The 16,707-nt window shown below is 40.4% G+C and overlaps 1 protein-coding gene across 2 annotated transcripts in view; it reads right to left on the bottom strand.

Annotated features, from left to right (window-relative positions):
* SEC11A (SEC11 homolog A, signal peptidase complex subunit) overlaps positions 1–16,707 on the bottom strand; it is a 41,607-nt gene that overhangs the window by 9,027 nt on the left and 15,873 nt on the right. For both annotated transcript variants that reach the window (XM_032342026.1, XM_032342025.1), the window contains exons 2-3: positions 9,838–9,947; positions 4,129–4,278 (exon numbers count right to left, since the gene is read on the bottom strand). In XM_032342026.1, the coding sequence (XP_032197917.1) occupies positions 4,129–4,278; positions 9,838–9,947 (260 nt within the window). The remainder of the gene's footprint in view (positions 1–4,128; positions 4,279–9,837; positions 9,948–16,707) is intronic.

Below are 16,707 nucleotides of genomic sequence, written 5' to 3'. Positions count from 1 at the left end.
TATTAGTTTAATTCTGCTAAAGAACAGGAGGTTGGGGCGCCTGGGTGGCTCAGTGGGTTAAGCCTCTGCCTTCGGCTCAGGTCATGATCTCAGGGTCCTGGGATGGAGCTCCGAATTTCAGAGAGCCTGTTTGCCCCCCCCACCCCCCGCCGCCTGCCTGCCTCTCTGCCTACTTGTGATCTCTGTCAAATAAATAAATAAAATCTTAAAAAAAAAAAAGAACAGGAGGTTTCTAGTAATTTTAAAATTTAATTGAAAGCAGAGTACATTTTACTGTTTGATAAAGACTATCTTAAACCTAATTCAAGTGCGTTTGGGTTAAGTATTATACAAAGAAGAAAAGTGGCCTCAGACTCCTACTGACTAACATCCACTTAGATTCTAAGCCAGAAACTGGCTCACGAGACATGAAATGTGCAGATGAAACTAAATTGGAAGGTGTTGCAAACACCAAAAACAGTTAAGTGCAAAGAGTCACATTAAAAATGAGATTCTAGTTAGAAAAAAATGCAAATATATACAGAGAAAAATAATCCTTAGCTGACAACTCAGTGAGGAAAAGAGAGGCTGAAGACTTCAGGAGAGTGGAAGAGGGCAGGTGCCAAGCGGGGCAGCAGCAGGAGCAAAATGCAGGAGCCCAGGAAGGAAGAGTGCACTGAGCCAGGAAAACAACAGTGAGCCCACGGAAGCAGAACAGGAATGTCAGATTTCACGAAAGGAAATGGGGGCGTGGAGAAGCTCCCCAGGAAAGGACAGGGACGTTCCAGGAGGCTGGGGGTCTCCTCAAAGACTTGATCTGCCAAGAAGGCAGAGACACACACACACACACTCAAGCTCCCCGCTCTGGGACGGTGTCGGGAGACGCCACTAGAGCTGGCGAAAAGACCGGGTCTCCGTCTACGAAAGGGAGTGGTGGCACTGGCTCCTGTTAGAGCCGCTGTCAAGCCTACCCCAGCACTTCACCGCTCACGGCCCCAACATGGACTGATGACCCACGCATGCGGGGCATTCCCCCGACTACCACGGGGACCAAATATTAAATACCATCCATCTCCAAGGAGCTCTGCATGCTTGCAGTTTAATTCAACCATCATAATACCGTGATGTTAGCAGGGAAGAATGAATCACTTTCTAGGTAAGAAAAAGTAAGACCCAGAAAGCAAAACACTCTCTGTCCCTGCCCAGAAAGAGCAAAGCCGAGGACTAAGTCATCCCAATTGCAAACTTTCTCCTGCCAAATATTTGACCACATGCCAGTGTTCACCATCATCAAACCATAATAGGAAGTTAGTAAGTGCCCCTCAGAGAGGACTATAAAATCAAGCAGGAATTTATATGTGGGAAAAGCGTCATCATTAAGAGGGACTTGACTAGCAGGCTAATGTGAGAACTACCCCAGAGAATTAAGTCAACTGAGAATATTTCAAAGTGATGCCGTCCCTTAAATGAAAACACAAACCTCGCTACGTCCTAGCTCTTTCCTGACTCCTTTCTGTTGGAAGAAAATGGGAAACAAGAGAGCAGGTAGGGGAAGAAGGACTCAAAGAAGAGATGTTCCGCTGTCTGCCGGAGCATGTGTAACCTTGCCTGCTGGTGTTATACAGGGGGGAAATGTATATTTATAAAACAAAGAGTGAATTACCCAAAATTTAACATTTTTTCTGGGTGTTATGGTTGTATGTGATTTCTGGTTGCTATATTTACCCATTTTATTTTATTTTTTTAAGATTTTATTTATTTTACAAAGTGAGAGAGATCACAAGAAGGCAGAGAGACAGGCAGAGAGAGAGGGGAAGCAGGCTTGATCCCAGGACACTGGGATCATGACCTGAGCCGAAGGCAGAGGCTTAACCCACTGAGCCACCCAGGTGCCCTACCAATTTTATATAGCATCTTATTATAAGCTGTATAATAAGACTATTATAAGATGGAGAGTCAATATATGAAAAAATGAGCTTTTTCTGATATTTACAAATTTACAAAGGCAGTGGACATAAGAAGCAGGTGGAGAAGGAAAGCAGGAATGAGACCAAAGAGAGAGGTCAGCTGAATGATTCACCTTTCTTCTCAGAGTTCAGGATTTTATTTCTTTTTTCTTTTTTTTTTTTTTTTAAGATTTTATTTATTTATTTGACAGAGAGAGATCACAAGTAGACAGAGAGGCAGGCAGAGAGAGAGAGGGAAGCAGGCTCCCCGCCAAGCAGAGAGCCCGATGCGGGACTCGATCCCAGGACCCTGAGACCATGACCTGAGCCGAAGGCAGAGGCTTAACCCACTGAGCCACCCAGGCGCCCCCAGGATTTTATTTCTTAAGACAATGTTCAGATGAAAGAAATGAGTAACAGTGCAAAAATCAACCTGAAAATGTTCAGGGCACATTTACTAAAGCACTTCCTCCATTCTGGTCATTACTTAGTCTCATATTTAAGAACACTGTTAACACTACTAAATCAAATGATATTCACAATCAGGAAATTTAGTCCCCCCAAAAGAAAAACGGAAATTGGAAGCTTCAGAATATTAACTGCATCTGTTATCTAAGCAGAACTTCAAGTTGAAGGCCATCTCAAGAGTCTGAAATGAAATCACCAAAAACCCTAGATCAGTAGAACTCCCTGCTCTTCGGGAAGCCTGCTTCTCCCTCTGACGGCCACTCTCTCTGCTTGTGCTCGCTCACTCTCAAATAAATAAATAAAATCTTAAAAAAAAAAAAAGCAACAGTTGACAGTTCCCTCTTCTCTAAGTGGAGAAAATAAATGACTTTAGAGGGTGGGTAAGAATAAGATACTGTTTATTCAGGGCTCCCTCATTCTCCAGAAGGGAAATCACTGCCTCACTGTTTCCCTTCCCCTCCAGGTGTCCTCCAGGATACTTACCTTTTCCTTCATTTCTCTTTCCTTCCCTCCTGAACGTTTTCTTTAATCAGAAATACTATAGAATTGTTAAGGGAGGGGGTGAGGAATATGGAGCTGGACAGGAAAGCATAGGCTCCGAACTCACAAATGTTATAATTCATCTTCCTAAAACTCTTAATATTGCAGATAAAGAAAAAGACCCAGAGAGGGGAGATTTTTTGCTCATTGTTATGCCCCACCTCCACCTCCAGGTGATTCTAAAGGTTCCACATACATCCCTTCCAACTCTAAAATGCAAGAGTTTATGTTCAAAAAAGTAACTTAGATTTTAAACATTTTCTTACTTTCTTTTTTTAAGATTTTATTCATTTATTTGTCAGAGAGAGAGAATACATGCAGGGGAACAGCAGAGGGGAAGAGAGAGAAGCAGGCTGCCCGCTGAGCACAGAGCTTGACTCGGGGCTCCATCTCAGTACCCTGGGATCATGACCAGGCAGATGCTTAACTGAGCCACCCAGGCGCCCCAGATTTTAGAAATTTTCTTTGGAATTTAGAAATTCCCCACACTCAGTCAGTGGAGCGCACAATTCTCGATCTTGAGGTTGTGAGTTTGAGTCCCATGTTCGGTGTAGAGATTACATAATATTTTAAAAGAAAAAGGGGCGCTTGGGTGGCTCAGTGAGTTCAAGCCTCTGCTTTCGGCTCAGGTCATGATCCCAGGATCCTGGGATCGAGCCCTGCATCGGGCTCTCTACTCAGCAGGGAGCCTGCTTCCTCCTCTCTCTCTCTGCCTACTGTGATCTCTCTCTGTCAAATAAATAAATAAAATCTTAAAAAAAAAAAGAATTTTGCTTTGGAATTTGAAAAAGTTGGTAAATTTATTCTTACTGGATATGTCTGTCAGATTGCCATATAGCTTTTTGGTTTTTTTTTTTTTAAGGATTACATAGGGTTACCTCACCAATTACATTAGAAGATTCTGTTTAGAATCAACCTTTATGTAGTTTTTTGGGGGGTGATACACAGGGCTATAGATCTTGTTGGGAAGTAAAAGGAAACCAAAAAAACTTCCAGAAAAAGCTTCAGAGAAATAAATGAATTAATGAATAACTATTTAGTTTTCCAAATGTTCACCAAACCTTCATAAAAATGGATTTGAAGAAGGATCTATGCTTTCCCCACTCTTCTTAATCTTCAGGTTATCAAAATTAAACACTGCAAACACTAAAACATGTAAAGATCTTAAAACAGAGAAGATACAGTTTGCACATACTTTTCATGAATCTTCAAGACTCGGTGAACTATAGGAATCTCTCGTCCTTCTATCCTAAAAACCACAATTTCTCCCACTCGGATGGGATCTTCAACTCGATTTGTTAAAAAGAGAAGATCTCCTCTATGAAATGCTGGCTCCATGCTGCCACTACGAGGGAGAGAAGAATAGACAAGAAAAAGTGTGAGATTAAATTTACTTTCAAAATCAGATACTCAACAAAACAATTACAAGTATCACCCTTGGAGTATACTCAATACTTTAACAAATATATCAGCATTGATGTGTGTTGTTCCCAAAGCATGGTTTCCACAGACTAATGAGTTATACAAAAGTTTCTTTAGTTATTAGCCTTTACTGACTAGATCCGTTTCAAGCATTACTATTCAAAGGAGCTTAAATCTTGAAAAGGGCAGTGTTACTAATTCCTTAACCTTTTAGAATTTCAAGTGACAAGTAGAATATAAAAGAATGAACTTTATAATCACTGCCCTTATTCTCACCTCATCTGAAAACACTGAACACATTCAAATATTCAAATGAGAGCTGGATCGCCTTCTGCCATTTATAAAGATACAGACCAAGATGACCTTACAGTTTTGATTTGAAGAAGGAAAAACAGTTCATCAAGTCAAAGAATAGTCAGCTACAGAGATAAAACTTCTGTTAATAATTTACTTATTTTAAAAAGAAACACAGGAAAGAAAATTGGAAAAAATGCGGAGATTTTTGTTTTAGAATTTCAGAAAGGAGGAAAGGCTTCAATTCCATGGTAACGAGGACAAACTTCTAGAGTGTTTTCTCACCTCTCCCCTGTTCTACCCTATACCAAGTTCTTCAAAGAGCCCAAGATATTTGCACTAATTAATGAACCTTTTCTTGCTAAGAAGAAGTAGCCCAACAGTATTATTTTCTGAAACTCAAACTCCAGTTTTCAGTAACAGATTTACTAAGAGAAAAATAGATAAGGGTTTAAATCCAATATAGGAATAACGAAGAAGTCCAAACATTTCCATGTAAGACTCTGGTACCTCAACATAAGAGAATATGGCAGTCATTCCCAAGCTTACTAGAATCACCTAGGGAACTTAAAAAAATAAATAAATAAAAATAAAAATCCCGACGTCTAGGTCATAGCTCCAGCCATTTAAATCAGAATGCCTGGAGATGGAAGGCAAACATCAGTATTTTGTAGACCCCAGGTGACTCCGATATCTAGCAGTATATAGGGAACCACTGGGGACATGGATTTTCAGTACGTTTATTCTTAAAACTTTTGTAAAGATTCTTCAGGGTACAATGAGTTCCCTTTTTCAGAAATTGTTCTGAAAACAGGACATGTGTTTAGTTAAAATATTAGAGACAGTATTTTAGACCTGTGGTTTTCAAGTTTTTCCTTTGATTGATTTTTAAAATCAGTGACATCCTTTGTTTAAATAAAACCTTGCTTGAAAATTATACCAATAAAACAGATACAAGCTGAGCTGCTATGGTTTAATGGCTCATTTTTATTGAGCACTTAGTGTGTACAAAGTGCCATTCTAAGTTGTTTTTTTTTTAAACCATCTTCAGAACTCTATGATGTAGAAACTCTCATTATCCCAACTTTATGGACAAGGAGATTGAGGCTTAGAAAGTTTTAAGGTTTTAAATAAAAAAAAAAAAATGTTAAAGGTAAGATTTGAACAGAATCCACTCTCACTGTGCTAACCTTACTCTTAAGCCACTCTAGAGTTTTCAGCAGGGAATTTCATAATCACACTTACATTTAAGATTCATCACTTCAGAAGGGATAGAGTATGTAGAGGACATCGAAGTAACTATCAAATTAATGAGTAAACCAGAAAAGATCAGAAGGTAGACTGGGAGACCAGCTGTCCAGGCTACTACTTATAACTGAATTCTTGGCAATCAGTAATTGTGTTATTAAAAATATGGACACAGGAGAATCGTAAGGAGACACATAAAGAAAAGGACGCACATACAGAATTACTCCAATCATGTAAGAAGTAATAGACATGAAAAAAGAGACTAAAATGTTAGTAGTGATTATATCTCAGGACTAGGGGAAACTTCAGTTCCTTTAGATTTTTTTCTATGTTTTCAACATTTCATATAATGAAAATGTATTAACTTTTTCAGATTATAAAAGCATCATATTTTTAAAGGTCACTACAACAACCCAGGCAGGAAATGAGGGCCTGAAATAGAACAACAGTAGAGAAGACAACTATAAAGTAGAAGAGACAACGAAAATAACAAATCTGATGGCCAATCGGATAGGACAGGAAGAGGTGATCAAAGATGACTCCTGGATTTTTAACAATGGTGATGGAGCAGATGGCGGTGACAGTCACAGAAACAGGAGGAAGGAGAACAGGTGTATGGGAAAAGGAGATGAAGTTTACTTTTATTTTATGGAGTTTTATTTTATTTTATTTTATTTATTTGACAGAGAGAGTCACAGTGAGAAAGGGAACACAAGCAGGGGGAGTGAGGGAGGGAGAAGCAGATTTCATGCCGAGCAAGGAGCCCGATGCGGGGCTCGATCCCAGGACCCTGAGATCATGACCTAACTGAAGCAGATGTTTAATGACTGAGCCACCCAGGCGGTCCCATAACATGGAGTTTCAAGTGCCCCGTCAATATTCAGATGATGTCCAGTGTAGGGAGAAAACAGAGTCTAGATTTCAGGGAAGAAAACTGGATGAGACATGAAAAGATTTAAAAATTCAGATACAGGAGTGCCTGTATCTGTATCAGTGGGTTAAGCATCTGCCTTCAGCTCAGGTCATGATTTCAGGGTCCTGGCATGGAGCCCCTCATCGGGTTCTCAGCTAAGGGCAATCACTCAACTTAACCAACTGTGCCACCCAGGCACCCCAATAAATCAATCTTAAAAACGGGGCGCCTGGGTGGCTCAGTGGGTTAAGCATCTGCCTTCAGCTTAGGTCATGATCTCAGGGTCCTGGGATTGAGGCCCACATTGGCCTCTCTGCTCTGCTAGCAGGGAGCCTGCTTCCCCCTCTCTCTCTGCCTGCTTCTCTGCCTACTTGTGATCTCTCTCTCTCTGTCAAATAAATAAATAAAATCTTTTAAAAAATAAGAAAAAGGGGTTAATGGGTGGCTCAGTGGGTTAAAGCCGCTGCCTTCAGCTCAGGTCATGATCCCAGGGTCCTGGGATCGAGCCCCACATCGGGCTCTCTGCTCAGCAAGGAGCCTGCTTCCCCCCCCTCTGCCTCTCTGCCTACTTGTGATCTCCTTCTCTGTCAAATAAATAAATAAAATCTTAAAAAAAATAAGAAAAAAATAAATCTTAAAAATAAAAACAAGGGGCGCCTGGGTGGCTCAGTGGGTTAAGTCGCTGCCTTTGGCTCAGGTCATGATCTCGGGGTCCTGGGATCGAGTCCCATGTCGGGCTCTCTGCTCAGCAGGGAGCCTGCTTCTCTCTCTCTCTGCCTGCCTCTCTGTCTACTTGTGATTTCTCTGTCAAATAAATAAATAAATCTTAAAAAAAAAAACAAAAAACAAAAAAACAAAAACAAAAACAAAAACAAAACAGTGTGCGGTGAGAGGACCATTAAAGAAATACACTGGGGGACACTTTTTAAACTTTAAAAGTTATTAGTAAACTTTTTACCACTGCCTGACTAAAATTTTAAAATGAACACATCAATTGTAAATGTTATAAGAAGCTATACATAGACCACTTAAATATTTTTAAACTGACTTCAGCTCTACAAAGGGGAAAAAAAAGTTTTGAACATTCACTGAAACTCCAGTTAGAAAAATAAATAAGAAAGTATTTGCCTTCACCTGGAACTAATATAACACTATGTGTTAAATACTGGAATTTAAAAAAAAGGGGCGCCTGGGTGGCTCAGTGGATTAAGCCGCTGCCTTCGGCTCGGGTCATGATCTCAGGGTCCTGGGATCGAGTCCCACATCAGGCTCTCTGCTCAGCAGGGAGCCTGCTTCCCTCTCTCTCTCTCTCTGCCTGCCTCTCTACTGTGATCTCTCTCTGTCAAATAAATAAATAAAATCTTAAAAAATATATATATATATATATATATTTTAAAAAGTTATTTGTTTTTATCCCCAGTGACTTCACAAAAGTCCTAAAAGTGGATTCTCAGTTAACCTGAACCCTCTGAGGCATATTCAGTTCCTCGAAGTTACATGAAACCCAGGCCGCCTGGTTTTACTCGGTCACCCAGTCATGCACATTACCTTTCTCTAATGACTGCTCCTTCTAGTCTTGACCAGATTCCCTCCCACTAGGACCTGGTCTCTTTTAATTTTCCTTTCTTTATTCCATATTGGTAATCAGAAAAGCTTAGTATACAAATAAACCTACTTGCGAAATAACTTGTCCAAACACCACTTTTAAGCCCCAATTTCCAGCCGCAGCAGAAGTGAACCGTTTTCAGGACCACTGTGTTGAACAGGTCCTCAGCCGAATCCCTTGCTCACTCCAACATCCCCAGCTTACAGGTTATTAGACTGTCCTTAAGCATCTCCACTGAAGGGAACTCAATCTGAAATAATCCCAGAAGAATCCCTAAAAGAAGCCTCCCCTGGGCCCTCGGTCTCTCCACCTTTTCCCCACAGTGCCAATTAGTGTGGCTTCTCCTTCTGTCAGTGTTTGAAGCCGAAGCTCTCCACTGAATTTAAAACTGTCTGGCAACTTGGGGCCATGTCTCTGTACTCCCAGAGAAGTACATTAAATGCTTTCCCAGCTTGTAAAATACATACATGCCTTTGGATCTGTCAAGTCACAGCTGGATGTGTTCACTAATAAACACAGAACAGAGGTATGAGTAAGAGTAGGCGTAAGGTAAGAGTAAGACGCTGGAGAGCCAGTGCCTTGCTGGGGAAGCACTTGATGCCGATGTATGCAAATCCCAAGATGACAATGAAGAAACCAAACTGATCTTGTTAAGGGCAATGTACTGTTATCTACGCTGTAGATGACGTTAATGATTATTTTATATTTATACACAGCTATCTCCAGAAAAGATCTGAAATAGCTTGTATAAGTAAGCCCCAAATTAGACGAAACTATAATGATTCAATTATACAACCAAGTGGTAATTCTCCAAAAAGGAGTTAGTTACTAAATCTGGTTTTTAAACCACTAGAGTATAAGTTCAAGGGTAGAGAAGGAAATACGGTGGGCAAAGATTCAGTACTGCCACTTTAAGAGGCAGCACTAATGTCTTCAAAATTCCAGAAGTCTGTTTAGAAGTGATATTTAAAGGTCAGCAGGAAGCCTGGAAATAATTAGTGATGCTTCTGTACTGACACTGAGAACATGCTGCAGAAAAACTCTTAATTAATTTGTCGAGATGATACCTAATCTAGCAAACTAACAACTAATAGCCAGCCCAATGTATCAAAATGAGGAATATAAGAAGACAGAATTATCTCAGGAAAATACAGCACATTGGAACACTTTCTTATAAGATGTGCCAAAAATAAAACTCACATAGTAAACGTTTTGGAGAAAAGTCATGAGCCTGTTGGGGGTCTGAATCCTAAGTGACTAACAAGGCTGCGCATTTCTCACAGTTGAAAAATGATAACTGATTTTCTCTCAGGCCCGAAAGCATGGTTTCCCCAAAAATACAATAGTTATCCAATTTCTCATTTTTTTCCTCAAGTAATGCCATGCAATTCTAGGCCTTGAAAAGAAAAATTAATTGTTACCTGAGCACCACTACAATTGGACTTTCACTTCCAGTTATGACCATTAGCCCCTTCCAGATCATTAGTGCCGACGAGACAATCATTCCAAAATTTAGGACTTGATAATACAGCTGTAAGAACAAAAGAGAAGAAAGGAGATCCATAATTATCCCCACTCAAGAAAGCAACTGAGAGTAGTATCGATTTAAAAGTTTAACAAAGAAAATGTTTCAGGTAGTACTATTACGGCAGCTGAAGTTCTATGACATTCTTTAAAATTACATTAATAATTTAAATTAAAAATTAAATTATTTAAACTACACCGTCAGCATCCAGCACAGCCAATAACCTTTATCACCCAATAACCCTTCTCCCATTTGGTCGCTCAATGTGCTACCATTACATAATAACTTGTGTTCAAAACTCTTCACAGATGTTTTCATTTAGGTTTCACCACAATTCACCTTAAGTTCAATCACATCTGTGATACCTACCACTGTTTCTCAACTCCTGTAGGACTTAATTTTCTACAGTGTTTATCCCTTGACAACAATGGGCTATTCCATGGCATTTAACTCCCCTCCTCATCTTACAGTTGAGGAAGCTTAGGGTCAGACAGACAAAATGGCTTCGCCAAAGTCATACAGCGGGTCAGTTACATAATTAAGACTCGAAAGCCAGCCTTTTCTGTCTTACTAAATTTCTACTACTCGACAAATTTTAAGATTCTACCTCAAAAAGCAGGTATGACACCAGAAAGGCATTTCAGGTGAGAGAAATAATGGGAGCTTACCATGTTGGACTAAGGCCGAGTAAGAGGATGATTGACTCATTTTTTGTTATTTTAAAAAATATATGTGCATGTGGACATTCTATAAGACAACTATTCTAGTCTTCAAAAATTCAATGTCATGAAAATAAAGGTAGGAGACTGTTCTAGATCAAAAAGGACTAGAGAGACATAACCAAATGTAAGGCATAAACTTTGGATCTTGGTTCAAAAGAACAAAATGCATATAAGAAAAAAAATCCCAACTATGGAAGACATTTTGCCTGGCTGGCTTAGTTGGTAGAGCAAGTGACTAGTGATCTCGGGGTCGCCAGCTCAAGCCCCATACTGGCCATAGCAGGGATTACTTAAAAAAAAAAAAAAAAAAAAGGAGATGTTTTGGGGTCAGTTGGGGAAACTCAAACATGAAACGACAGTAGGAAATTAGTGTTAATTTTCTTAGGTATGATACCAGTATTATGGTTATGTAGGATACTGCATGCTAGCAGTAATTACCCAACAGGAGTAGTTGGGGGTAAACTGTCGTATCTGCAACCCATTTGAAACAATTCAGAAAAAAAATTGTATGCACACATAAGTACACATGGAGCAAATACGGCAAAATGCTAACAACTGCTGAATCTATGTGGCACAGCTTACAGGTGTTTGTGTACTATTCTTTCAAGTTTTTTCAGCCTTATTGAAATATAATTGACAAATACAAATGCAAGGTTTTTGTTTTTTGGTTTTTTTTTTTTTTGAAGTAGGATACATGCCGCATGTGGGGCTTGAACTCAAAACCCTGAGATCAAGAGTTGCATGCTCTACCAACTAAGCCAGCCAGGTGCCTCCAAAGTGTAGGATATTTCAAGTGTATAACATGAGGGGGCGTCTGGGTGGCTCAGCTGATTAAATGTTTGACTTCTGATTTCAGCTAAGGTCATGATCTCAGGGTCCTGGTTTTGAGCCCTACACTAGGCTCCGTGCTGGGCATGGAGCCTGCTTGGGATTCTCTCTCTTCCTCTCCCTTTGCCCCTCCCTCCCCACCCTGCATAAGTGGATCTTTAAAAAAAAAAAAAAAAGGATAGACATGATGATCCGATATATGTATACCCTGTTAAAGGGTTTCCCCATAGAGGGGGAACACATCCACCACCTCACATAACAGCTCCTTCTGGCAGGGGAGGGAGGTTAGGTCTTTAGATTTTTCTTGAAACAAAGGTATAGGGGTGCCTGGGTAGCTCAGTCGTTAAACGGCTGCCTTCGGCCCGGGTCATGATCCTGGGGTACTGGGATCCAGCCCTGAATTGGGCTGCTTGCTCAGCATGGAGCCGGCTTCTCCCTCTCCCTCTGCCCCCACCCCCTGCTTGTCCGCGCTCTCTCTCCTCTCTCTGTCAAATAAATAAATGAAATCTTTTTTAATAAAAAAAAAGAAAGAAAGAAACAAAGGTATAAAAAACTGGAAGAACATAAATCTTTGAGTGGGGCTCAATACTAGCCCATTTGGTGTTATTTTGTTTATCTGTATTTTGTTATCTATATTTACAATTTTTATTTCTATCAAAATATAATTTAAAAACCAGCCATTTGGGGCACCTGGGTGGCTCAGTGGGTTAAAGCCTCTGCCTTTGGCTCAGGTCATGGTCCCGGGGTCCTGGGATCGAGCCCCGCATCGGGCTCTCTGCTCAGCGTGGAGCCTGCTTCCTCCTCTCTCTCTGCCTGCCTCTCTGCCTACTTGTGATCTCTGTCTGTCAAATAAATACATAAAATCTTTAAAAAAAAAAAAAAAACAGCCACTATCCTGGTCATGGGAGGCCACCCCAACAATCATTTTTGTTTCTTTTAACTATTTCTTGTGCTATTTACCCTCATGCTCCTAAAAACTAATTTTACTCCTATTTTGGTTGCCCTAGATGAAAATATGAACACTTTCTAACAGATACAAATATTTCCTATTCTTTGAGTAATGGAGTAATAGGAGCATACAGGTATAATCTGATACCTAGTTTGACATTCCTAACTGGGGACATTTCTTCCCATTCACAGGGAAGGAAACTGAGGCACAGAGAGGCTAAGTGGTATGCTCATAGCTGCACAGCTATTGGCAGGCAAAGCAGCAACTATCAGAACGCACGTCTCCTAAATTCTACCTCTTCAAGATGGTAGCTTTTTTTAAAAGATCAAAAAAAAAAAAAAAAAAAGTCCTCTCACTGAGAAAACAGAATTGAGGAAGTGGAGGGAGAGGTTAGAAGCAAGAAAGCTAATTTCTAAGAAGTAATTCTGGCTAACCAGTGGATACACAGACAGGAATCCAGCTAAAGGTCCTACTTTCTAAGCTTTTGATCCTGAAAAATCACCTACAGTATTGGTCAGAATAGCAAAATCTGTACCCTACCCGAGTCTCTGGGGGGAAGGGCTGTGAGATTCCACATAACTACCAAATATAAAATATAGCTCCATGATTCCTTACCTGGGGGTCAGACAGGTTTCTTATTTCAAAACCGGCCAGATTCTGAAAAGGTAACCCTTACATGTACCACCTATTTACATAACATCCCTGACAGGGTCTACGGCAATATCCCATCATCAACCATGATAATATTTCTGCAGCAAAACGTTAAAAATTCACACTGAAATAAATAAAATCTAAAAATAGCCACATGTCTATCATTCAGGTCTGTTTCATTGATGAAAATCTTTCCATTTTTAGAAGGGTACTGAGGTAACATTCTCAGAACAGGTATGGGATACCTAATAACTATTCTTTAAAAGAAAAACGAACCAAAATTACAACTTCCCAGGTCCCTGCAAGGAGGTCACTATTCTCCCCATAATTAGCCTTCTCTAATACTACCTTTCACTACAGAGTCATTGTTGTGAAATGTATCTAATCACCAAAATCACCACCATCATTCTTCTTAGTGAGAAAGAGGTTAAAAGTCCCTTGCTGTGTATACCCGGTATGTTCCTTAAAATGGGCCTGCCTGCACACGGCTAAGTCAGTCTGTGAGCCAAAGCCTAGACAGAAGCACACTATTTGCTGAAACAAATACTGCAAAAGTCTGAAAAATGTCATAATCTTCCTGTTTTCCTTTTTTCCTACCAACAGTCTTTACTCAGAAGACAAACACATGGCCCCCCCAGCTCCTCCTCTCTTTACCACTACACCTGAAGGCTCATGAATATACATGATTACAAAAAGGGCTCTTTCTGGTATTAGCAGAAATAAGGTGGCGGCTACCTAACCTCTTACCATTTGGCAACATCATGCTAACTATTAATAAGACATTGTGACACATGTAGAAAAACAGCCACAGAAGTGAATAGCCCTGTCACTGTCTCTAAGAAGTGACTGGAACAATTTGCTCTTCAGTGCTCAAGGTGAAACTAGAAAAGAATGTTATTAAAATCAATCAAAGCAGGAGCGTTGGGTAGCTCAGCTGGTTAATCGTTGATCTTGGGGTCCTGGGACTGAGCCCCACATTGGGCTCCCTGCTCAGTGGGAAGCCTGCTTCTCCCTCCGCCTCTGCCCCTCCCCCTGCTGATTCTCTCTCTCTCTCAAATAAATAAAATCTTTAAAAAAAAAAAAAAATCATAGCTCTTGGTATGGGGATTTGTGTGTGCTATTTTACTTTTGTAGTTTTAGAAAGCAGAACCCTCCCCTGCAAGTTCTGTGACAATTTAAAACACTGTAAGAAATAAGTAACAAGAGTTTTAAAAAATGTTGGACAGAAAATACAGCAAAATAAAAGCTGACAAATTTATTAGCCATAATCTGGAAGTCATGTACTGTGCATTTATCTACTATAGTTATCAAATACACCATTATAGTTCCTATTCTTGCAAGAGATATTTGAAGTGCAATGCATAGGTTATTTTCATAGAAGTCACACTTCCAGCAATCCAGCAAAGACACAAGTGACCATGGAAGCAAAAATGTGACTCAGACCTACAGAATTACGGCTGGCCTAAGTTTTCTACTCCTCTTAAGACCTCAAAGGAAGAGACTCCTCAATCCATAACCACAATTCTCCTGCTTCCTAAGTCACAAAAGAGGAAGCGATTAGAAGCTTGGGTTATTAGAGGCAGATACCTCCACAGCAACTAGAAGTAAAACTGATGGTGTTGGAAAAACTGAAGCATATTCAGAGTATCTGCCATTAGTACAGACCAATAAAGTCACTGACAGTTCCAGTGATGATCTTAAATAGTAAAACAAAAAAACCCTGAATAATCTAAACAGGCATAATATCATTAACAGAAGACAGATTTCATTTAAAAAATCTGTTCAAGCTTTTGGGACACCTGGGTGGCTCAGCCAGTTAAGCGTCTATCTTCGGCTCAGGTTATGATTTGAGGTTCCTGGGATGGAGCCCCACGTTGGGCTTCCTGGGCTTCTTGCTCAGCGGGGAACTGGTTCCTCCCTTTCCCTCTGCCATTCCCCTGATTGTGCTCTCCTGCTCACTCTCTCTCAAATAAGTAAAATATTTTTTAAAAAATTTGGGGTGGGGGGCGCCTGGGTGGCTCAGTGGGTAAAGCCTCTCTGCCTTTGGCTCGGGTCATGATCCCAGGGTCCTGGGATTGAGCCCCAAGTCGGGCTCTCTGCTCAGTGGTGAGCCTGCTTCCTCCTCTCTCTCTGCCTGCCTCTCTGCCTACTTGTGATCTCTGTCTGTCAAATTAATAAAATCTTAAAAAAAAAAAAATTGGGGGGACACCTGGGTGGCTGAGTTGGTTAAAGCAGCTGCCTTTGGCTCAGGTCATGATCCCAGGGTCCTGGGATCCAACCCCACATTGGGGTCCTTGCTTCGTGGGGAGCCTGCTTCTCCCTCTCTCTCTGCCGCCCCCTCACTTATGGCTCACTCTCGCTCTCTCTCAAATAAATAAATAAATAAAACCTTAAAAAATTTTTTTTAAAAAACGTAATTGACCAAAGCAAAAATAGGGGCACCTGGGTGGTGCAGTCGATTGGGCATCCAACTCTTGGTTTTGGCTCAGGTCGTGGTCTCAAGGTCGTGGATCCAGCCGTACTTGGGCTCTGCATTCAGCATAGAGTCTGGGATTCTCTCTCCCTTTCCTTCTGGCCCTGCCCAGCTTGTGTGTGCTCTCTCTCTCTCTCAATAAACAAATAAATCTTTAAAAAAAAATAACAAAGCATGAGATAACAATAAGGTATTCTGGCAACATGTACAGAGGTAAAATACACAACAGCACAAAGGCCAGAGGAGGGGAAATAGAAATATAGTACTGCAATGCTTTCATACTATACATGAAGTCATATAATAGAAGTTGAAGATAGGCTGAGGCAAGTTAAAAACAAAAACAAAAAACACATGATGGGACGCCTGGGTGGCACATTCAGTTAAGCATCCAACTCTTGGTTTTGGCGTGGGTCGTGATCTCAGGGTCAGGAGATGGAGTCCTTCATGGGGCTCTGCTTGGGACTCTCTCCGCCCAGCTTCTCCCCCCAAAGTAAATTAAGTCTTTAAAAAAAAAAAAAAAGATAAACCTTAAAACAAACAAATAAGGTATACCAAACAATACAACAAAAGAAATAAAATGGAAACATTGGGAAAAAAAAAAAACCTCAACTAATCCAAAATAGGCAGAAAAAAGAGGAATAGGGAACAATAAACAAAGGGGAGAAATAGAAAATTAAGATGGGAAATTCTTAAACACACTAATAATCACATAAAAAATAATGACCTGGGGCGCCTGGGTGGCTCAGTGGGTTAAGCCGCTGCCTTCGGCTCAGGTCATGATCTCGGGGTCCTGGGATCGAGTCCCGCATCAGGCTCTCTGCTCAGCGGGGAGCCTGCTTCCCCCTCTCTCTCTCTGCCTGCCTTTCCATCTACTTGTGATTTCTGTCAAATAAATAAATAAAATCTTAAAAAAAAAAAATAATGACCTAAGTATTATACTTTAAAAAGTAACTATTGTGCAATTAGATTAGAAAAAGAAGCTCAATTATACATTGCCTACAAGAAATGCATTCTAAATATAGATACAAATATTGTAAAAGTAAAAAGACAGGAAATCATACCATGCTAACATTAATCAAAAGAAAACTGAAGATCAGACAGATGGATCAAGTGGCCATATTAATATTACAAAAAGCATATTTT

The sequence above is a fragment of the Mustela erminea genome, chromosome 5 (genome assembly GCF_009829155.1).
Source record: "Mustela erminea isolate mMusErm1 chromosome 5, mMusErm1.Pri, whole genome shotgun sequence".
NCBI classification, from domain to species: domain Eukaryota; kingdom Metazoa; phylum Chordata; class Mammalia; order Carnivora; family Mustelidae; genus Mustela; species Mustela erminea.
This window is presented reverse-complemented; position numbering and strand designations above follow the sequence as displayed.